Source organism: Mustela nivalis (assembly GCF_964662115.1).
Source record: "Mustela nivalis genome assembly, contig: HAP1_SCAFFOLD_1172, whole genome shotgun sequence".
NCBI classification, from domain to species: domain Eukaryota; kingdom Metazoa; phylum Chordata; class Mammalia; order Carnivora; family Mustelidae; genus Mustela; species Mustela nivalis.
Window position 1 is genome coordinate 143,855 of NW_028135492.1, and position 23,033 is coordinate 166,887.

The following is a 23,033-nucleotide window of genomic DNA, read 5'->3' on the forward strand; positions in this document are numbered from 1 at the left end:
GATCTTGGGGTTGTGAGTTCGAGCCCCATGCTGGGTGTAGAGATTACGGAAAAATAAAGTCTTCAAAAAAAAAAAAAAAACAAAAACAAAAACAAAACTTAGCAACAACTTTAAAGGGGAACAGGGGCTAGGGGAGAGGGATGGCGACAATGCCGGTCTGAGAAGACGGGGAAGTCCAGAGCTGACGGCTACACAACGCTGACGCCTCGGAGATACTGCGGACCCCGTGCCTGATGCCACACTGCAGTGAGCACCGCGACAAAGCAAGCCACACGACTGACTCTCAGTTCCCTGGTGCATGGAACAGTTACGCTTATTCTGTGCTGGCGTCCAGCATTGTTACAATCTACATGCCTTAGTTAAATAATACTTTATTGCTGAACAACACTAACCCTCTTGCCTGAACGTCCACAGCTGTAACCACAGATCCTGAGTCACCGTAACAAACACGACAATGAGAAAGTCTGAAACATCGCGAGAACTGCCAAAATGGACACGGAGACACACAATGAAGAAAGGAGCTGGAAACGACACTACACTTGTTCAACGCAGAGGTGTCACAAACCTTCGATGTGTAAAACAAAACAAAACAAAACGCAGCATCTGTGAGTAAAGGATAATAAAGTGGGGCATGCCTCTACACTTGAAAATGGTCAAAATGGGAAAGTTTATGTTACATACATAAAAAATCCCCCAAATTAAAAAATATCTCCCTCTTCAAAAAATAAAAGAAAGAAAGAAGATCTTTGATAAAGAAGAGAAGAAAAGAAAGAAAAAAGGAAGGAAGGAAGGGAAATCTTTGCACCTCAAAGAACTTCAACCCAGAGGAGGAAGACAGAGATTGCCGATCTGGAATTTCTTCTCATGCTCGGGGCAGAGACGGTCCACGGCCCCTTGGGGCGCACGGCGGTTCCTGCCTGAGAAGCTGTCTCAGGTCCAGCCAAGACACAGGCGAGGAATCTGACACTGAATATCGGAGACTTCAGTTCCATCCCTCGCCTGACTTCCCCAGTGAGAGCTAGGAGCTCAGGAATCCCAAGAGTCGGCCCATGGACACTCCCTGCTGTCACACAGCCCAGTGGGGACCCAGAGGACCTGTGGGGCACTGCAGAGAGGCACAGAGGCCACACAGGCATCCAGAGTTTTCCACTGGAGGGGAGCCTGTGAACACTGCCTCCCTCAACTGCTTTCCCACCAACCTCCAGCTGACTCAAGCTCACCGTTTCTTACGGGAGGGGCAGGACATACTCACCTGGCCAAACGCGTATCTGGCCACTTGTTAACTCGGCCCTCAGTGTGACCTGGGTTTACAGGAGCTCTCAGAGCTTTCAGCACGAGCCGCGAAGCACTCAGACGACACGTGGCGGTCCCTGGGGAGGTTCCCCAGAGCCATCACTCAAAGCTCACGTGGCTGTATTTTGCACACAAACCAACCAGCTTTGATCCCTGCATTCTCAGGAGAGGGTAAAAGACAAGTGGCAGATTTAAAAGGAAGCTCTGGGTGGACAGGGGCCGTGGAGGAGGTCGCTGAATTCATGAGGGCAATGTGACACAACAGTGAACACAGCAGGCAGGAAAAACCAAGAGGAGAAAAGCAGTAGCTTCGGGAGCCCTGATACGGTGGGCCCACTGACTAGGAGCAGCAGCTCGGACTCCCAGCACTCAGCACCCCACTCGAAGCCACAGCCAAGGCTCACTGGCCCCGAGCTTTCTTCTTCCCTTCCCCAGAGAAACCCAACAGAGAAGGAAGGGTTCTGCAGAGCGGATCACAGACGAGGATACGGCCTGGTGAAAAACACAACAGACCAGGCTCGCTGGGGACAGCCGAGACCAAGCACAGACACCAAGAGGGCCGTCCTCACCCAGGAGACCAGGAAGATCTGAAAGTCTAATGACATCAAGGAATGGAACAAGGACATGGGGCCGGGACTCTCACAGCCCGTGAGTGGAAGCAGGGCTTGGGAGAATGGCTTTGGAGAGCATCTTGGCGTTTTCTTAAACGCACTGCCTTCGAGGCATGCGCAGAGCGCACGTGGGGGAGCAGGCACAAGGACCTTCACGGGGAGAGAGGAAACACGGGACACAAGTGGAACACCCGTCGGCGCACGGACACATAAAATGCGACGAAGCTGCCGGGAGGATCGGCGCACACGGCCCTCGGCAGCCCCGGTACAGAGCCACAAGAAAGTTCAGATCCACGTCGGGGGGAAAAGCACAGGCTACACAGCCACGTGCAGCGTTACGCGTCTGTGGGGGTGACGAACGCACAGATACAAAGCCCAGTACCCTCTTGTGCCCTTGGGGATTGGAAAAGCAAACTCTTGCTGGCAGGTTCAGCGAGTCAGAGAAGCTACGCTTCCATCAATACACGATCGTCTTCTATTTCTATTTTTTTAAGCTTCTTAAAATAAATTTCTTTTTTTTTTTTTTAAGATTTTATTTATTTATTTGTCAGAGAGAGAGAAAGAGAGCGAGCAAGCACAGGCAGACAGAGCGGCAGGCAGAGGCAGAGGGAGAAGCAGGCTCCCTGCCGAGCAAGGGAAGGCAAAAAAAAGCCAGAGCTGAGGTTCCACGTCCACAAGGTCCCTGGAGTTGTGAGACTCACAGAGACAGAAAGTGGAGGATGGGAGCCGGGTCCAGGCCGGGTCCGGGAGGTTAGAGTTCAGCAGACAGAGCCTCCCTTTGGGAAGATGAAGTCTTGGGGGAGGGGGGCTGCACAACGGCGCGCACCTGCGCGATGCCCCTGGGCAACACAATTACACACTATAACAAGGGAGAACTGTAAGGTTATACCTTACCACAATGAAAGAAGAATGCAGGGCAGTAAGCGTGAGTGGTACGGACAGAATTCCAACACACACATCAGGGAAAAAGCAAAGCACATATAAAAAAGAAGGAGATAGGAGAAAACACTATCTGTTCATTTGTGTAAAAAAAAAAAAATACGGAAAGAGTAACTGAGCAGTGACAGGACCAGCTGTCTGCAGGGGCTTGGCGGTGAGTTGGAGGGAAAGGACACAGGGCGGCACTTCTCCAAGGGGGACAGAATGTGCACTCCAAGCCACAGCGAGGCCTCACATACCAAAACCCCAGGCAAATACAGTCCACCAGGACGCGGTGTGAATGCCAAATGCGACATAACACAGTGATGCAGAAAGCTAACTGCGTTACAAATGAGGGCCAGGACCACACTGAAGGAGGCGGGAAGCAAAAAATGATCCTGAGTAACTCCGGAAGGCAGGGGACCACGAGGATCAGACGAGAGCGGGAACACACACGAGCCTCCAGGCAGTGAGCTGCTGTTTCCAAAACTGCCTTCCCTGCGCAGTAGGACAGAGCGAACCGCAAATACGCTGCGGGTGGTGAGAGCTGGGCTGTTTACCTACGGGGGGGTGGGGGTGGGGTAGTAATGTGTCAGGAGGAGGGGGTTCTGCAGGAACCCTGGGATACAAAGTGTCAGTATGAACTCGCTTTTAATGTCGATGCAAATACAGAGGGTGGGTGGGTGTGCGCGTGCGCACACGTGCCTCTAAGAAAAGACGTAGGTGAAATTCCCATTCTGTCCACAAGGGGGCCTGGAGGCGATAACACCCCAGCAGCAGTGAGCACATCCTCGAGCCAACCTTGGTTTCTAATTCTGCCCTCCAACAAAGGGAGCCAGGCTCCATGGAGAAATGGTTGCTTCCAGGGCTGGGGCTGCAATGTCTGGTAGTGCCAGAAAGGAAGGAAGTGCTCAGAAAAGGAAGGGGCATGTTCCAAGGGCACAGGACCCCGTCTGAAAGAACACCCCCGTGGCCAAATCTGGAACAATCTGTGCAGCCACATGAACAGTGGGATGGTGATGAAAACCCACTGAATAAGATAAATATCCATGAGTCTATTCTGGTACCAAGAAATATTAAGTAAGGAAATGTGGAGAAGGGACTGGTTCCTTCTCACAGCACAGTTCCCAGAACAAATCTAGGAGGAACAAAGGAAACAGAAAATCGTCATTAGCCAAATATCAAAGTAACAACGGTCACTGGCAAGCTCCATCAATGGACACTAAAATCAGTAGACAAAACTCTGACAGAAAACAGGGTATCTGCAGACTCTCAAAGTTTCTTCCCACCAGGTGACTATTAGTTAGAAAGGGAAAAATGGGGGTGCCTGGGTGGCTCAGTGGGTTCAAGCCTCTGCCTTCGGCTCAGGTCATGGTCTCAGGGTCCTGGGATCGAGCGCCGCATCAGGCTCTCTGCTCAGCGGGGAGCCTGCTTCCCCCTTTCCCTCTGCCTGCCTCTCTGCCTGCTTGTGATCTCTGTCTGTCAAATAAATAAAATCTAGAAAAAAAAATTAAAAAAAAAAAGGGGGGATGATGGGGGGCATGCAGGTGGCTCAGTAGGTTGGGCGTTCGACTCTCAGTTTCAGCTCAGGTCATGATCTCGAAGTTGTGAGACTGAGCCCAGCCTCAGGCTCTGCGCTCCGCGGGAAGTCAATCTGCTTCAGATTCTCTCTCCCTCCTGCTCACACCCCCTCTCTCTCACAAATACATAAATAAAATCTTCAAAGAAAAAAAAAACAAGGGAATAATGCGACTACAGTCAAGAAACCCTCAGACAGGGACACCTGGGTGGCTCAGCTGGTTAAGTGGCTGCCTTCGGCTCAGGTCATAATCCCAGCGTCCTGGGATCAAGTCCCGCATCGGGCTCTTTGCTCAGCAGGGAGCCTGCTTCTCCCTCTGCCTCTGCCTGCCACTCTGTCTGCTTGTGCTCACTCTTGCTCCTCTCTCTCTCTCTGACAAATAAATAATAAAATCTTAAAAAAAAAAAAAAAAAAAGAAAGCCTCAGACACCCATGAGAAGACGGGCCAACACCATATGTCCCTGGCACAGCACACTGAGGACACGGCGTCACCTCTGCGGACTTCTGGTCCAAACTCACGGACATTCTACCAACACCTGGCCAGTGTTCTTCACAAGTGTCACGGTCATGAAAGACCAGGAAAGACTGAGGACTGTCACAGACCGAACAAGGCTAAGGAGATGGGACAAGCAGTGTGAGGAGCAGTTCGGCATCACACCCTGGAAGAGGAAAGGTCCAGGGATGGGGCTGAGGGGCTGCCAGGGGCTGCAGGCTGAACGGCTCCGGTACCCCACATCCGGAGAATGGTTCCGCAGGGACAAGGAGCTTCCACGCAGGAGGCCGGGGATGGAAAGAACACTTCTGTGCTGCAACTGTGTAGAAATTCAGTGTGTGGCAGAGGGAGCGCCCAGGAGCTGAGGGCCCATGGGGAAAGGAAGCCTGTCTGTTCTCACGCCATCTCTGCCGGCATCTTTATGTCCAAGAAGCCAGGGACTGGCCCCTAGCGACCCGGCGGCCCCCTGTCCCTCCGCCCAACCCACCCTCAGACACTCACCTCCGGAGCAGGGACTGCTGCAGGCTCTTGCAGGTGGCCAGGGACTCCCCGGTGAACATGTGGCACACGACGACACGCAGGCAGCGGGCCATGAAGGCCAGCACGGCCTCGGGCTGGAGTGTGCCGCTGCGGGACACCAGGCACAGGCGCTGTAGCGCGGAGCACTGGCTGAGCGCCTGGAAGAACTGGGCGTTCGCGCTGAAGTAGGGCTGCTCCAGCCTGCAGGGGGAGAGGACAGTGAGCTCTGAGCTGCTGGCGGGCGCACCAGCCACGGGGGCCTCTCGGTCCAGGGCCCCCCACCCAAGCTAAAGAGGGCCCACACCAGCTGTCCCCACGCTGGACTACACCACAACCCCCTGCGGCACTGCTAGGGGACTCAGAGCCCAGGGTCTTCCCAGAAGATCCAGAGTCGCAGGGAGACCCCAGCCAAGTCACTGCTCAGGCCCTAGAGGCCACCACGTTTGCTGCCCTGCCCGCTCAGCAGTCCCCCCACCTCAAACATTGACCTGCTGGGCAGGGGGCAGGGAGACGTACTTAGATACAGTCCCTGTCACACAACAGTGCTCGCCTGCAATGCATGGAAAGAACGCCAAGGGACAGGAAGGGGATCTGGAGGCTGCGGCGGGAGAGGCCCCCAAGCCAGGCAGGACCACTCCAGCCACATGAGGAAGGCTGGGGAGTACAGGGCAGATCCACAGTCCTCTATATGGGCGCCGGGCAGGGCCTCAGCGCAGGCAGGAAGGACTGCCAGAGTCAGCACGGACTCTCTGGCCACAGGGATGAGAGCAGGACCCGGGAACACGGAGTGCAGGACAATACTCCAAACCCTTCCAGAACTTTCTGCATACACAAGACAAAACCCCTAGAGGACAGAACAGTTCCAAGGGCAGAGCAATGTGGTGGGGACGCACTGTCGGAGGCACTGAGGAAAACTGACAGGGCAGCTCAGTGCCAGCTGCGAACACAGCTGTGGAACCAGCAGAGGCCCGGATCTGTGGCAGGACACTGGGCCACAGGCCACAGGAGCCCTCTAGAATGAGAGCCAGTGGAAGAAAGATGGGCTGGGGGAAGCTAACAGGATTCCAGGAGCTACCAGGAGGAGCGCCAAGAACTAGGAGAAAGGAGAGGGGAGCTGGTGGGAGTTGTGCCCCCACCTCCATATGTGACAGTCCTAACCCATGGCACCTGTGAATACACCTTCCTTAGAAACAGGGTCTTTGCAGATGCAATGGCGTTAGGATGAGATCATGCCAGACTGGAGGGGCTCTAGTCCAAGGGCTGGTCTTTACAAGAAGGCCTTAAAGAGACACTGCATCACAGGGACACGCGGGGAAATCGCTAGGGGACAACACAGGGCTCACAAGAGAAGTTTCTAGAATGAGCAAGAAATGCCCACACCCACAAGGCAGCAGGTCTGTGCTGGGAAAAGAGTGTCCTGTCCCAGCTCCCACAGGGAGAGAGAGCCCAAACACTCTGAATCGGGCCACATCCTGAGAGACGTTGATCTGACCAGGACTGGCTGTAGCGCCGCAGATAGCCCTCCAGTCCTCAAAGCCAAGCAAGGCCCAAACAGGTCATGCACTAGATCCCTGACACCCAAACACCCAGGGACGCTAACAAGTCACAGGACAAAGGAAAAAGGATTTTAAAATGGGGTCTTTGAGGGCTACCTGGGTGGCTCAGTCAGCTGAGCGTTCTCTATTTTAGCTCAGGTCACCATCTTAGGGTCATGAGATCGAGCCCCACATCAGGCTCTGTGCTCAGTGCAGAGTCTGCTCGAGATTCTCTTTTTCCTCTCCCTCTCCCCTCCCCCTGCTCGTGCTCTCTCTAAAAATAAATAAAGCATTTAATAAATAGGGGTGCCTGGGTGGCTAAGTGGGTTAAAGCCTCTGCCTTCGGCTTAGGTCATGATCTCAGGGTTCTGGGATCGAGACCCACATCCGGCTCTCTGCCCATCAGGGAGCCTGCTTCCCCCTCTGTCTCTCTGCCTGTTTTCTCTGCCTGCTTGTGATCTCTGTCAAGTAAATAAATAAAATCTTTTTTTTTTTAATTAAATAAATAAATAAGTAAGTAAAATAGGGTCTTTGAGAAAGACCAATGCCAGCCATCTAATAGAGCAGCCACCAGACAGAACATCCCCCAACAACAGAATGTTCCATTCTGAACTGTCCAGTAGGGGAGGCACCACTCACTAAAACGTGGCTAGTGAGACTGGGTGTGTGTGTGTGTGTGTGTTTTGGGTTTTTTTTTTTTAATTTTTTTTTTTAAGATTTTATTTATTTATTTGACAGAGAGAGTGATCACAAGTAGGCAGAGAGGCAGACAGAGAGAGAGGAGGAAGCAGGCTCCCTGCTGAACAGAGAGCCCGATGCGGGGCTCGATCCCAGGACCCTAAGATCATGACCTAAGCTGAAGGCAAAGGCTCCAACCCACTGAGCCACCCAGGCGCCCCATGTGTGTGTGTGTGTTTTAATATTTTATTTGCTTATTTAACAGAGAGAGAAAGCACAAGCAGAGGGAGAAGCAGGCTCCCCACTGAGCAAGGGAGCCAGATGCGGGGCTCAATCCCAGGACCCTGGGACCATGACCTGAGCCAAAGACAGACATACCTAATGACTGTGCCACCCAGGCGCCCCAGTGAGACTGCTTTTATACTTATTTTATATTCTTTTTTTTTTAAGTACTCTCTGTGCCCAACCTGGGGTTTGAACTTACAACCCCAAGATCAAGAGTCACATGCTCTACCAAATGAGCCAGCCAGGCGGCCCTTAATTTTGCTTTAATTAAATATAAGTAGAGTATTGACTCAGTCAATAGAGCTTCTGACTCAATTTCCAGGTCATGTGTTCAATCCCTGCATGGGTTATGGAGATGAAAGAGAGAGAAGAAAGAAAGAGTAAAGAAGGAAGGAAGGAAGGAATTCTAGTAAGCTCCAGAAAGAAAGAAAAAAATAAAAATTGATTCCAGTAAACTCCTGACACTAATATTGTGGCGGGGAACTGTGGGTCCTCCTGGGGTAAGATTTCAAAAAGCCTCACATTTACTCTCCCACCATCAGCGGAGACTCCGAACCCGTGAGGGATGACAAGAGCCGCAGGAAGCGCGAGGCAAGGGGGAGGCCGCTGGTGCAGCCGTTCTGGGCACCAACCCTATGGCGAGAATCCCCCAGCAGCCACAGCCGGCAGAGACGTGACCCAAGCAGGTGTCCCATTCCAGAGATGTGAAGCCCCAGCCTGACACCCAGACCCCACTAAAAAAACTCCATCCTTAAAGAAAGAACTCAGAGAGCCAGCAGAGAGCAGCGCCCCTCAGAGATGCGAAGGTGGCTGTGTGCAGTCCTAATGTACCCCAACCGAGGGCAAGGTGACAACCGAAGTCACACAGGGCCCAGACAACAAGCAAATGTCCTCCCAGCTAGGAATGTGAATTTTTGGAAAAGATGACTTCTCTTGCAAAAATGTTTGAACTTTTTGAACTTTTTCATTTTTTTTTTTTAAGATTTTATTTATTTATTTGTCAGAGAGAGAGAACACGCACAGGCAGGCAGAGTGGCGAGCAGAGGCAGAGAGAAAAACAGGCTCCCCGCTGAGCAAGGAGCCCAATGCAGGACTGGATCCTAAAACCCTTCATGACCTGAGCTAAAGACAGCACCTTAACTGACTGAGTCACCCAGGCATCCCTCATTGTCTCTTTCAAAAACAAATCACTCTTAAAAGTCCTAAGGTAAGCATCCCTTTGCAGACCTGAAAGTGGGAATACAGGAGGGGTGGAAGTCCAGATCCGGCCTGTGGCTCTGGCCGATCCCTGAGACGACCTGCCGGAAAGGAAGCACAGGCCTGGGGCACCCTGGTCACTAGGTGGCGCTGCGGGTCCACGTGACTGGGAGAGCTTGGCTACAAACCCAGTAAGCACAGGGCTATGTGTTGTGTTCACATACCCTTTTAAATGGTTTTCAAGGTTTTCAACTAGCCAACCACTTCCAGGCTCTCCCACTCTGAAGGAAGCCGCCTACAACAGGTGTTTGGGAGGGGGGCAGGCCTGTCCACTCCACCAGCTGCCTGGACTGGCAGGGCCCACACATCCCAACCTCAGCTCTGCTCCCAGCACTGCGGGGGGGGGGGGGGGGGGGGGGGGGGCTGGGAATGACGAAATGATCCATCACAATCACCTTCACCTTGGGGGGCCCTTGGCCCTGCTCCCTCCCAGCCATGCCTCAACCCTCCAACCAGTGAGAATCTGACCTCCAGAGCCCACTCCCCAGAGGTAGCCTCTCTCCACGAGGTTCTGCGGGCACAGGAAGGTGCTCAGGGAGCACCCCTCATCTGCCCGCCCACCTCCAGAGGGACCTAGCTAGGCCTCTAGGGCGGTCTCGGGACAGCCTCCAAGGCCTGGCTCCAAAGCGGCCCTCTTGCTTCCGCCCAGACGCTGCCCTGGTTCTGAGGTCATGAGCGGCGCTGGGTGACTCAGGGTAATGCTTTCCCCTCCCTCCCCCGTGAGGCAGGGCTTAATCAGTCTCGGGAAAGAAGGTGCCCTTCTTTGTCCAGCTTGTAATCCTCTCTCTGCCGAGGTGCGCCACGGAACGACGTGTTCCAGCCCCACCTCCCCGCAGGAGCTGCCCTGGCTGCACGGACACAGCTCCTGGCCAGGAGTCCCAGCGGGCACAAAGCTCGAATTGATGGGCGTCACTGATAGGGACAGCAGTGGCAGCAGCTGGCCGGTTGGGGACCCTACGGGCTATCATCTCAGGGACCTTCCACCAGGAAGAGCAGGAGCTGCCCAGGAGGCGGCCCCAGAAGCAGCGTGCCAGCCTCTCCTGGGCTCGGAGCACCGTTTCCTCTCTGCGGCTCCAGCCCACGGCAGGTGGGCAAGTACCACCTGCTCCTTTCACTCCAGCCTCCCAGGCTCGGCTTGCCGCAGAAGGCAGGAATCCAGAGGAACGGGGCCATTTGGCCGCCTTTTAGAAAGCGATGTTTGTTCTGAACAGGCAGTACCCAGCTCTGATCAGACATGGTTCTCAGCAGCCGGCATGCACAGAGAGCCCATTATGCGCAGCAGTCAAGTTCTTGGGCTGACCTACAAAACCCATTTATCCCGGGTCCTGTGGGCCTCCCCAGCCACAAAACCCACCATATATGCTCAGCCCTGCTCCCGGGGAGGACCTCGCCACAAGGATCACATGCCAGCCCCGGAAGCCACTCGGTGACGGCTGAATGCTGCTGTTACGCTGTTGGACGCTCAATGGCCCCATGAAGCAGGACCACGGACCAGCTCCTCAACCCTCTGGGCCTCACTTTCCTCATCTGCAAAATGGGACAATACTTCTACACCTGGCATTGTTGGAAATGTCAAAGGGGTCAAACCTTACATGTGGTAAAAGCACCTGGCAGCCATGACAAGTCCACCAGCAGAATCCAACTGCGGTGGGCACCCCCAGCCCTTCCCTGTGGCTCCTGGGATGCCTCCCAGCTCTATCTCCCAGCTCCCCGCCTGCCCGCCTGCCCTTGCTCGGCCGGCTCTGCTGATTCTTCCACAGCCTCCTAATGTTGCTGAGTGACCCCAGGCCCAGGCTGGGGCCCATGGCCTTACACACTCCCGCGCGCATGTGCGCAGCTGAGCTGCACAGCCTCCCTCTCCGCTGATGGCAGCCCCATCAGCTCAGTGGCTCAGGCCATAGCCTCAGCACTATTTGGACTCACCCTGACCCTCCACCTGCCCCATGATCTGATCAATCAGCCAACTCCGGGTCTCTCCCTGAGTGTTGGACACAGCCTCCCACCCAGGCTGGACACAGCAGTGTGACCTGCTCTTCTGCTCCCCTCCAGCTACCTGGGCCCCTGGCTGCTCCTGAAACAGCCGGCACCGCCCATCTCAGGGCCCTGGCACGAACGTGGCTCTGTCCGACAGAACCTTCTGCACAGATGGGAACGTTCCATATGTACGCCCTGTCCACCCTGGCAGCCACGAGCACGTGCACTCACCGAGCATCTAAACTGTGGCTCATACCGCTGAGAAACCACATACCCAACCGTATTTCATGTTAACTCACTTAAACATAAGTTGCCTGTGATTTCTGGTCACCAGCGGCTCGTGCTGCTCCACCTGCCTGGCTCGGAACATTCCTCCCAGGTTCTACTTTGCTAACTTAACTTTGTGAAATCTTTTCTCAAATCTCACCTTCATGACGTCCACCCCACCCCCGGCCTCCAGCAACCCTCAGCCCGCTCTGCTTCTTTCTCCCCAGCCTCCCACACTCTTTCCTCCGTGCACTGTTGGCCCACTTGCCCCACTGGAATGTCAGCTTCCCAGGGACAAGGATCTCTCCTTACAGACAGAACCCGGTGTGACAGGTGTTCACATATTTGCTAGACAGAGAAAGAACCATCACAGGGACGGCAGGTGCCAAGCCCTGTTCATAGGCCTAATAGGTACAAATTCCTTTGGACTTACCAGCCCCACTTTACAGGTGGAGCAACGGGGGCGGGGGGAGGCCAGCTCAGACGCGACACCCGCTCCCCTCTCCCCCAGGCAGACCGGCCCAGGCGACCGGGAGCACCTGCCATCTCCAAGGGGCTCTGCAGGCAGCAGACACTGAACGCTCTGGACACGAGGCAGGTGTTTGGGGGAGAGATTTCGAATACTCTGACTTGCTGAATTACGTGACTGTATTACTTTATTTTATCTTCGTTGATTTCTGTTTTTACCCAACACTCCCGGACAATGACCGAACTGTGCGACCACCGTCCAGTCAGAAAAGGTATAAGGCTTAATGGGCTGGCAAGAAAGCAAAAAACACTGACGGCAAAAATGAGAGATCCAGAAACACCCTGGCTTGGAATTTGGTGAAATTTGACTCTAATGCTCGACTTGGGCTCCTGTCATTAAGGAACATTCAATTCCTAATCACAGACTCCCTCAGTCAGCAGGATCGCAGGCCTGTGGGGCCTTCTGTTGTCCAACACAGGGATCCGTCCGCAGCTCCCAGGAACATGTGGCCTACTGGCCATACCCCTACCGCCGCTTCTTCCAGAAAGGCCAGTGACATGACCACAATAGCATGGTTAGAAGCAAGGCGGGACAAGGTGCAGGACGGGGAAGAACCAGTGGAAAGAGAGGGCGTGCATGCCTGGTGTCAGACGCGGGCAAGAAGGCAGATGCGGGCGCCTCAGAAGTTGGAAAGGCCCCTCCTGTGCAGGCAGTGGTGGCGGCTGCCCGCTGTGGTCAGGGCCCCTCCTCCGTCCCACCCTGGCAGGAGCGGTGCCCAAGCCGGAGAGAGTTAACACAGAGGACTCGGTGCGGGCAATGGGGCAGAGGCGGGCAGGAAAAGGGACGTGGCGGGGCAGGGGGAGAGTCCGAATGCAAAGGGCAGGCCTGCGGTCCTCACTCCCGCGAGCCTTGGGAAGCCAGCGGTCAGGAGCGTCCGGCCCACCCAGAACAGGACAGAGGGTCCCAAAGGCCCCGCAAAGGGAACAACAACTCTGTCCATCGAGCATCCCTAACTGTCTCAAGACCTCTTGTACGACCTCCAGGCAAGCTCCGAAGTGGCCAGGGAGGCACAGCCAGAGCCCAGCGCACACGGCTCCAGGGTCTCACGGACACTGGAGAACAACATTCACGGAAGTTAACTTTGACACAGGTTTCCAAACCAGGGGGTTCTAAAAACTCAGCATTACGGTTCTCAAAGCCAAGTGTAACTAGAACGCAGGGGACACAGCATAATAAAAAGTGCTAAATGCTGGGCTTTGTGAAAACTCCCGCCGAGGTCCTGAGCTGCAGGTCCAGGCCATGCGGATCCAACTCGGCAGAAGAACGCCTGCTCCACCACGTGGAAGGCTGGGGTCAGACCCTGGGACTCTCACCCCCGATGAGCAGGGCCTCAGGGGGCCGCAGTGTCCGTATTGTGCTTGGAGCGGGGAACAGAGACAGGGCAGACACAGTGTGCAGTGGAGGTCTGCAACATTCCCCAGTGTGAACAGCAAAGCACTCTGCCAGCTCCAGCTCAAAACTGGTCCATTTCCTGTCCCATGACACTCTCTGAGGGGAGAGTGGAGGTCTGCAAAGACACAGGTGTCTCCATTTTTGTACAGTTCTGGAGCCAAGGTCAAGCTCCAGAGTCACACTGAGCAAAGTGAACCTCAGCTCCTCCCTCAAGCTTCTGCCACCTCATCTGTGACATGGGAACGATGAAGGGCTGTCACCAAGTTTAAAGGAGACGGGGCCCGAAAGCCACTGGCTGAGCACCTGGCCCTCATCAAAGGCACAAAGCGTGTTAATAACCATCATGGGGACGAGGACACGTTTCGGGGCCCACTGGTGCCGCCCCCACCCCCTGCCCCATAGCTCCAGCCTGACAGAGAGACCAGCTAACAGACCTATGCCCATTGTCACTTCCTCCCCAACCTGAAGCCCTACTAGAGCTGGGGCCCGCCGCCGCCGTACCTGTCCAGTAGTTTCTGGGAAACTGCAATTTTGCAAGATCAGCTCTGTCCAGATTTTCAAACACGTCTCAAGTCAACAGAGCCCTCCCCTCCAAATGCCAGGTCCTCCCGAGAACACCCCTCACTCCACAGCTCCATTCAGTAGGAGTCCATTTCATGTCTGGGCTCTTAGGACAACAGCCTAGGTGGATTCTGCCCGCCTCTCTCCGATCAGACTGCCTCTTGCTCCAGGCCCCCGTCACCTCCCAACCGTGTGTGACCCCCACTTCGACACCCCTCTCTCCAGCTCCTCCATCCCAGCCCCTCCTGCCCAGGTGGGGCGCCTGCCAGTGGGGAGACGGGGGAACCATTCTCAACCGGAAATTGGCCCACACCCTCTGCCGGCTGAAGTCCTCTCACCTCACCGAGCTCCCCTAACCACCTCCCTGGTGGTTTGGGACACATGTTGTTTTCACAAGACCAGGCAGGCTATGGTACTTGCTGCCTAGTTTCCCAGAATACAAGGATCTCTTCTGTCTCAAGTCTCCCAACTCACGGACTCGTAGCTCTGAGCATCACAAAGTTGGACAGAAAGCCCCAGGCTGGCCTCCCGGTGCACCCTCCCCCTCCACTTACCAGCTCTGCCACACAGGAACGAGAGCAGCCACCTCGTGGGGCAGTCACGAGGACGGAGAAAGACTGCGCACGCAGCAGCATCTTGTAGCACGACCGTGATCACTCACAGCCACCACGATGAGGACCCGGTCAGGCCCCGTTTCCCGCTTCCCACCTGCCCTCCCTGGGCTCAGCCCCACCGCCGCCTCCCCGACGGTTCCCCTGCTGCGAGGCCCTTGTCAGTCCCGCCCAGACCCTCAGCCACTAGAGGCTACCCTGGCAGATGGGCTCAGCTGCACGAACACCCACCAAACGAGAGGCCAGGCCACCCACGCGCCCCGACCGCCCCTCCCAACTCCGAAGGGCACACAGACTGCCCAGGAGCTGCCAGGGCCCTCTCACCTGAGGTCCTTCAGCCGCGTGCAGTGTCTCAGCATGTCCGACAGGGCGGACATGTAGACCACCTTCCCCATCATGCCCAGGTTGGCCAGCGAGAGGGACTGCAGCTGCTGGCACTGCAGGCCGATGCTGAGCAGCCCGGAGCCCGTCAGGATGCTGGGCAGCTGCGCCAGCGTCAGGTGCCGCAGGAAGGCCAGCTGCCCGATGGCGGCCACCTCCGAGTCCCCAACGCTCTGCGCCCGGCTGCAGGGCGGGAGGGAGTTGCGGATGGCGGGCTCGTTGCGTGGCATGGCGGAGGAGAAGTTGGACCCGATCAGCTCGAGGCGCTCCAGAAAGGGCACGCTCTTCAGCAGGGACCAGAACACGGAGGAAGGCTGGGGGCCCGCCTGGCCCGGGAAGGGGCCAGGGCCGGACGACACGCCGATGCGCACCTTCTTGCCGAAGCCGCGGGGCACGGCGTGCATGGCGGGCTGGGCGGGAGCACGGTCAGCCCGCGGCGCCGAGTCGGCAACAGAGCAGACAGGCAGGGACAGAGAGCGCAGGTGGCGCAGTCGGGCCAGCAGCTGACACAAGTGGCGGCCCGGGCCCTCAGAGCTGTGGTGGTGGGCAGCCGAGAGGTTGAGGTGGCGCAGGTTGCGGCAGGATGCCACCAGCGTCTCCAGGATGCTGCTGTCGATATCGTCCTCCGCCTTGCGGAGCAGGGAGTCCGGTGACAGGCAGTGGACACAGCCGCTAAGGTTGAGGCTTGCCAGGCTGCGCAGCTCCTTCCCGCCGTTGATGACGCGCTGGATCAGGTGGCCGCCGGACAGGGCACAGCGGCTGAAGCTGAAGTAGAAGGGGTTGTTGAACCTCAAGTGCTGCAGCAGGGACGAGCCATTGAGCCAGGACCGGGGCAGCTGCAGGGCGTCCAGCGCCACGTTGCGGGCCATGGAGTCCAGCAGGTTCTTGGTGGCCCCACTCTCGGCGAAGCTGCCAGGCACGGAGATGAGGAAGGCGTGCAGGTTCTCAGGCGTGCGGTCACTGAGCACAGCCAGGTAGAGCCGCACCACCTCCTGGTTGATGTAGCCGGGCGCCAAGCGCGCATAGAAGACTCGTAGGTTCTGGTAGTGCGGCACGTTGCTCTGGCCCACCATCAGCTGGCCCGACAGGACGGCACCCTCGCGCGTGCGGTCCAGGATCTCAAAGTAGAGCAGCAGCTTCTCCAGGCTGGTGCAGCAGGGCACGACGCCATAGGACGGCGTGTACAGCGTCTGCTTGAGCTCCCGCACACGGCTCAGCGTGGCCTTGCACTCGCCACTCAACTGGCCGGCGTCAAAGCCGGGGCTCACGTCGATGGCCAGGGAGCGCAGCTGCTGCAGGGCTGAGAGCATCTTGGAGAGGCGCAGGGAGGTCAGGTGGCAGCCCGAGAGGTTCACCTTCACCAGGCTGCGGCAGCGGGCCACATGCTCGATGGTGGCGCCCGACAGCCAGTAGCAGCCGGCCATGTCGAGCTGCTGGATCTCCCGGCCGATCTCCTTCACCAGCTGCTTCACCTTGTCCTCGCTCGCCTGCAGGGAAGGCCCAGGAAAGGCCGGGGGGCAGTCAACGAAGGAAAGGGACCAAAGGCACCCAAGTGACTCCTTCTCCTTCGTCCTCGGGACACACCCTCCCCCACGACAATCGGGGAGCCCCGAGGGGCCCCGCAGGGGCTCACTACTCCAGCGGAGGAGGTACACTGGAGAGGAGGGCTGGCCGCTCCTTCCCCTCCCACATGCTCACCTCCCACAGTCCCCAGCTAGGTGGGAGCCTAAACATGGTGCAGCTGGTGTGGAAAAGTGTGGTGGTTCCTCAAAAAGCTGACACGGAGTGACCACAGGCCCCGGCAATTCCCCTCCTAGGCGTGCGCCCGAGGGAATGGGAAAAAGAGGGACTCACTCCATGCTCCCCGATGTTCACAGCAGCCCTAGTCACAGATGAAACCACCCAATGTCCACCAGTAGATGGGTAAGCACAACGTGGACTGCACATACAAGGAAAGACTACATAGCCACGGAAGGAAGCAAAGCTCCGACACACGCCATAGGGGGTGAACCTTGACGTCGCACAAGGGGAAAGAAACCAGTCCTAAAAGATCCCATGTTGTGTGACCCCACTTACACGATTATCCAGAAGAGGCACACTCACAAGCAAAAAGCAGAACCGAGGTTACTAGGGGCTGGGGAAAAGGGGAATAGGGAGTTACTGCTCTCGGGACCCAGACTTTCTGTTCAGGGCGATGGAAAAGTTCTAGGAATGCTGGTGACGGTAGCACATCACCACAAATGGACGTACCGTACATGATACAGCAGCACATACTTAAAAATGGTGGAGATGGTAAATGTTGTTACGTGAGGTTTCCTGAATCACACAGTGGAATTGTGCCCTGGAAACCCGATGCATTTTCACATCATTAAATATTCCTCAAACACCTGCCGTGATCTGGTTAGGCAAGCCATGGTACATCTAGCAAGGGAACTCAGGGGCCAACAGCATGACATCCCAGCCGCCGCCAAGGAGGCCTTCAACAGCACCCCTGCCTCGAGCGCCCACACACGTGATGTCCGTGCATCTCGGTCACTTCTCTAAGGTAGACTCATGCACACATGGCCAAGCAGGCATAGGACACGCACATCAGGGGTCCTGATACGTGGTGCTGTGACATTGTGCTGGGGCACGTGCCCCTCCCTCTCCAGCCAAGAACACTCCCAGGCAGGGAGCCTGACCTTGGCTCTGGGGACTCAGCTCAGCCTCCCGGCACACCCACACTCCCCCAGCAGAGAGGAGCACAGCCCGCTCTCACCGAGAGAACCAAGCTCTGGAGGGGCCTCACCCAGGGTTCAAATGCATAGCTTCACCAAGGAATCCCTCCTACAGCCTCCTAAAATGCGGATTCCTGTCAAGATCTTTATTGTTATCTTTAAGATATGTTGTCGGTTGACTTTTCCACAAAAGTTGCAAGGCAATCACAAAAAAGAATGAAATCTTGCCATTTGCAACAACGTGCATGGAGCTCGAGAGTATAATGTTAAGGGCAACAAGTCAGAGAAAGACAAATACTGTATGATTTCACTCATAGGTGAACTGAAGAAACAAAAGGGCAAAGGTAAAGAAGAGGGAGAGACAAACCAAGAAACAGACTTAACTACAGAGAACAAAGTGATGGTAACCGAGGGGAGGTAGGCAGTGGGTAGTGGAGAAGAGGGGACGGCGACTGAGTAGTGCACTCGTGCTGAGAACCAAATGATCTACGTCCGAAACTAACATAGCACTGTATGTTAGCTATACTGGAATTAAAATTTACTCACATCATTAAAAAATTTGCAAGGCAATATTGAGGGAAGGACAACCTTGTCCATAAGTGATGCTGGAACAACTGAAGAGCCATATACAAAGAAAGGACCCTCGATCCTTACCTCACACCACATACAGAGACTTAACACATCAGGGATTACATGCCTACCGTAAGAGCTAAAACTAAAAAACTTCTACTAGAGAAAGAAGGAGATCTTCACAACCTCAGGTTTAATACTTTCCTTCAACTGGTTACAAAAAACAAGAACTCAAAAAAAAAAAAAAAATCAGTAAATTGGACTTCAACTTAAAGGCTTATTCTCTTCAAAAGACAGGGGTGCCTGGCTGGCTCAGTGGGTTAAGCCTCTGCCTTCAGCTCAGGTCATGGTCCCGGGGTCCTGGGATTGAGCCCCGCATCAGGCTCTCTGCACAGTGGGGAGCCTGCTTTGTCCTCTCTCTGCCTGCCTCTCTGCCTACTTGTGATCTCTCTCTCTGTGTTAAATGAATAAATAAAATCTTTAAAAAAAAAAAGAAAAGAAAAGAAAAAGAAAGGCAAGCCACAGACGCCAAGAGAAGATACTCACAATACGGGTATCCAACAAAGGATCCAAAATTCTAAGAGGACTCCTAGAACTCCACAAAAAAAAGCCCTAGCAGTGGCTTCTGGAAAGAAGATAGAGAAACAGCCCAGCCCTGGATGGAAATTGTACCCTGGGCACCCCAGCACCCTACCCAGGCCAGGAAAAAGCACAAGGTGACACCTGTCCTGCCCATCACAAGAGCAGACACCTAGAAGCCTGGCCTTGAGAGTATAAGGCAGCTGAAGGCCCACACACAGCTGCTGGGGCCTCCCCGCACCACCAAAAAAGTTCCAGAACCTACTCCTGGGCATCCACCAGGAAGTCCAGCTCCCTCCCAGCACAGCCTCCACCAGGCCCACGTCCCCACTGCTGGGCAGCCTGCTACCAGCACCTCTAGGCCTCTAGCTTTCATCACCTTGGATGTCTTGGAGGCTGAGCCGGTCAGGACTCTGAGGGCCCACCCACGTTGTCACCAGCCACGCAGGCGCCCTACTGCCTGGCTAGTCCTTGGGTGGCCACGTGGGCCGTCCCCACCCCCGTGACCACACCTCACCTCGTAGTCCTTCTGCAACAGCACGGTGTGGGTGAGGCTCTTGTCCAGGCACAGTGCCGCCAGTTTCCGGCAGGTGCGCCGAACATTCAGAACCAGGTCTGTGCTGGGCACATGGCTCAGGATGTGCAGCAGAATCTCGTCCGAGAAGCCGAGAAGGTGGGAGCCCGCCGCCATGGCGGCCGCTGCAGGGGGCACGTCGTCATCGTTGGATGTGTCCTGCAAATAAGGACAACACCGAATTCCCACGGGATCCCCGACGGTGGCATTCAGCCTGGCCTCCTCAGCCAAGGACAAACACCAAGAGCAGTCCTCACCACAGTCTGTGGGAAAGAAGGTCCTTTTCCCAAAAATCTTAACCGCTTCAGAAGCCCCTTTCAGATCTGCCCACCAGGTCTCTCTTCAAGAGTAGGAGATTCAAAACAAAATTTCAATTCTTTTCCAAATTTAAGGACTTTTTCCTACTAAAGGGCTCCAGACTATCAAGTCTGACATGTTTCAGACTCAACTTACGACCAGCGGCCAAGCCTGTTGGCTTGGGAAAGCTGCTATCCTCCCGCTGTCCCAGTGTCACTCTAGATTATTAAAAACGCTTAAGTGGGAGAATTCTATCAAGAAACAGTAAGTGGGGGCACCTGGGTGGCTCAGTGGGTTAAGCCGTGGCCTTCGGCTCAGGACATGATCTCAGGGTCCTGGGATCGAGTCCCGCATCGGGCTCTCCGCTCAGCAGGGAGCCTGCTTCCCTTCCTCTCTCTCTGCCTGCCTCTCTGCCTACTTGTGATCTCTCTCTCTGTCAAATAAATAAATAAAATCTTAAAAAAAAAAAGAAAAAAGAAAGAAAGAAACAGTTAAGTGGAGGCCTGGGTAGCTCAGTGGGTTAAAGCCTCTGCCTTCGGCTCAGGTCATGATTCCAGGGTTCTGGGATAGAGTCCCACATCGGGCTCTCTGCTCAGCAGGGAGCCTGCTTCCCCCCACCCTCTGCCTGCCTCTCTGCCTACTTGTGACCCCTGTCTGTCAAATAAATAAACAAAATCTTTAAAAAAAAAAAAAAAAAGAAAAGAAAAGAAATAGGAAGAACCAGTGGGGTGACAACAGTGTCATTGCCTCTTGGGGTTGCTGTGATGGACACCCATCCCTCAGCCGGCAGAGGGGGCAGCTCTTCCCAGCACTGGCATTAAGGGCGAGAAAAGCCAGAGAATGAGACCATCAAGTCCTTATGAAGAAGAAACAGCACCTGCTAATGACGTTTTTCCATCCTCAGATCGGTACTAGCTAACAGGGAGTGTGCCACGGAGCACACCCCGTGTGCTTATCACACTTTCTGGCTAGGAACTTGTGTTGGTATCTCCCGCAAGATGTGCCCACATTTCAGTTTGTTCTGGTAGCTATCTGCAAAAGGTTTTCTTCTCTAACATAGGCCTTCCGCCACTCCCGGGTTGATGCGTACAACCAAGAGGGAGGGGTTCCGCCCGGGGTTGGTGGGACATGAAATCCCCAAATCAAGGACCAAGTAACTGGAGACTCTGAGGGGAAACCCATGGTGGGGAGGGACCCCTGTATCTTCCCAGCACGCCCCGGAAGGGGTCCAGCCCCCCCAAACCACCCTGCAGGGATGCCTGCCGGACCACTCCCAGGAGACAGCAACGGGATTATTTCTCCTGCCCGTTTGCAGCGGTTCTGTCTGTGAGCCCTCCTCCTCCGGCCTGACTTTTCTTCTGCACATATTTGCAAGGATGGAAGCTCTGAGGCCTGGAAAGCCCTGCTGCTGCCATGGCAACCGTGAACCCCGGGGCGGGAGAGCCGCTGCACACCCCTCAAGCGGCCTCCAGGGGTTTCCCAGGCACTCTGACTGCGGCACCCCTCTACTCGGTCCTGACGAGCTCCAGGCCTGCCAAGCCCTCCCCTGGCCTGGTAGAGGGTCGTCACAGATACGTCCCTCTGTTTCACAGTGCTGGCCCTGCCCGCGTTCCCTTCTCTGCAAGAGGCAGCCCTCCCTGCTCCCCTTTCCAACTGAGGTGACTTTAGTCCTGTCTCGCTACTCCTGAGGTCTGCGACGGCCCCCAAGTCCAAGTGCTCAGGGGTGCCCTATTCTGGGACTACCGTTCTCAACCATTAGTGACTTTCCTTAGCTCAGTGCTTCCCAGAGCCAGTCATGGGGATCAGAGTCCCAGACCCCACCCCAGACTCAGGGACTCCATCTGTGGGGAGAGGCTCCAACCAGAAGGGTCCTTATCAGGCAAAGCTAACAAGGCAGGGGAGGGGGGTGTCGGGCAGGGAGAGGGCTTAGGGAGAGAGGTAGGGACAGCTTGAATCCACGGAGCAGCCTGAGGCTAGACTAGATAGGAGATGTCCTCATCCCCATCTGCAGGTTCATCAAAGTTAAGAAGCCCTTCTCGGGGGCGCCTGGGTGGCTCAGTGGGTTAAGCCGCTGCCTTCGGCTCAGGTCATGATCTCAGGGTCCTGGGATCGAGTCCCGCATCGGGCTCTCTGCTCAGCAGGGAGCATGCTTCCTCCTCTCTCTCTCTGCCTGCCTCTCTGCCTACTTGTGATCTCTCTCTGTCAAATAAATAAATAAAATCTTAAAAAAAAAAAAAATTAAAAAAAAAAAAGAAGCCCTTCTCGGAGCCGTGAGAACATGGGGCAGAACACTGTCTGAAGCTCCGGCCTCACAGGACATCACTAAAACTGAATTTCTCTTAAAACCTACCCAGGGGCGCCTGGGTGGCTCAGTGGGTTAAGCCGCTGCCTTCGGCTCAGGTCATGATCTCAGGGTCCTGGAATCGAGTCCCGCATCGGGCTCTCTGCTCAGCGGGGAGCCTGCTTCCCTCTCTCTCTCTCTCCCTGCCTCTCTACCTACTTGTGATCTCTCTCTGTCAAATAAATAAATAAAAATCTTAAAAAACAAAACAAAAAAACAAAACAAAAAAAAACCTACCCAGAAGTTATAGGGGCACCTGTCTGACTCAGACAGTAGAGCGTGTGACTCCTGATCTCAGGGTTGTGAGTTCAAACCCCAAGCCCCACACTGGGCATGGAGCTCTCATTTAGGGAAAAAAAGTGGGGGGTGGGCAGGAACTCAGTTCCAGCCCCTTCTGTCCAGTCTCAGCACACCCCACAAGGTGATTTTCCCCACATTCTCTGCTCCCAAATGCAGGCACTTGGGAGCAGCTGGCTGCCCCTGGTCTCCAAAGGCCGATCCTGGGAGGAGGCTGCCAGGTTTGCAACAGTCAAGTCTTTTGCCTGGAATCCAGGTTTTCCAAGCCAAGGACCTGTGGTTTCTAAGTCCACAAACACAGCTTTTCCCCAGGAAAGCCAGAAGCTCCGCAGAGGCCAAGAGCAAACAAGGAATGATCCCTGGGAAGGAATGAAACAAAACCTGTAGCCCAGAGAATACGCGCAATTCCACACACACACACCCGTAAAAGACCACCCTCGCTTCCCTCTGCCCCTCGGAACCATGTGTTTTCAGCCTTGGCGGAACTATGGCAGACCCACTCTCCATCTCAAAACCGTTAGATAAGGAGCACATGACGTTTCATCTTGGGGTCGTGAGTTCAAGCCCCACACTGGGGCTTGAAAAAAAAAATTAGGTAAGTAGCCTGAGTAGCCTTTGGCTGGGCTTGACCAGCTAAACTGCTCTTCCCACCACAAGAGAAGGGCTGCTGGGGCTTCCTGAAAGATCCAGGAAAGGCATCCCCTGTGGTCTGTGGAAATCAGTCCAGGGATGAGGACGGACATGTGGTCTTTCTCTGGCACCTCTGGGAACCATA

The 23,033-nt window shown here is 55.2% G+C and overlaps 1 protein-coding gene across 3 annotated transcripts in view; it reads right to left on the reverse strand.

Annotated features, from left to right (window-relative positions):
* The window catches only part of FBXL18 (F-box and leucine rich repeat protein 18), a 41,804-nt gene that overhangs the window by 15,514 nt on the left and 3,257 nt on the right, over positions 1-23,033 (reverse strand). Inside the window, exons 2-5 of one of the 3 annotated variants that reach the window (XM_082750511.1) lie at positions 19,267-19,482; positions 14,827-16,370; positions 5,396-5,614; positions 2,418-3,382 (exon numbers count right to left, since the gene is read on the reverse strand). In XM_082750511.1, the coding sequence (XP_082606637.1) occupies positions 3,379-3,382; positions 5,396-5,614; positions 14,827-16,370; positions 19,267-19,482 (1,983 nt within the window). In that variant the 3' untranslated portion in view covers positions 2,418-3,378. Of the gene's footprint in view, positions 1-2,417; positions 3,383-5,038; positions 5,214-5,395; positions 5,615-14,826; positions 16,371-19,266; positions 19,483-23,033 lie in introns of those variants that run through there. The other 2 variants (XM_082750509.1, XM_082750510.1) reach the window with 2 other exon arrangements.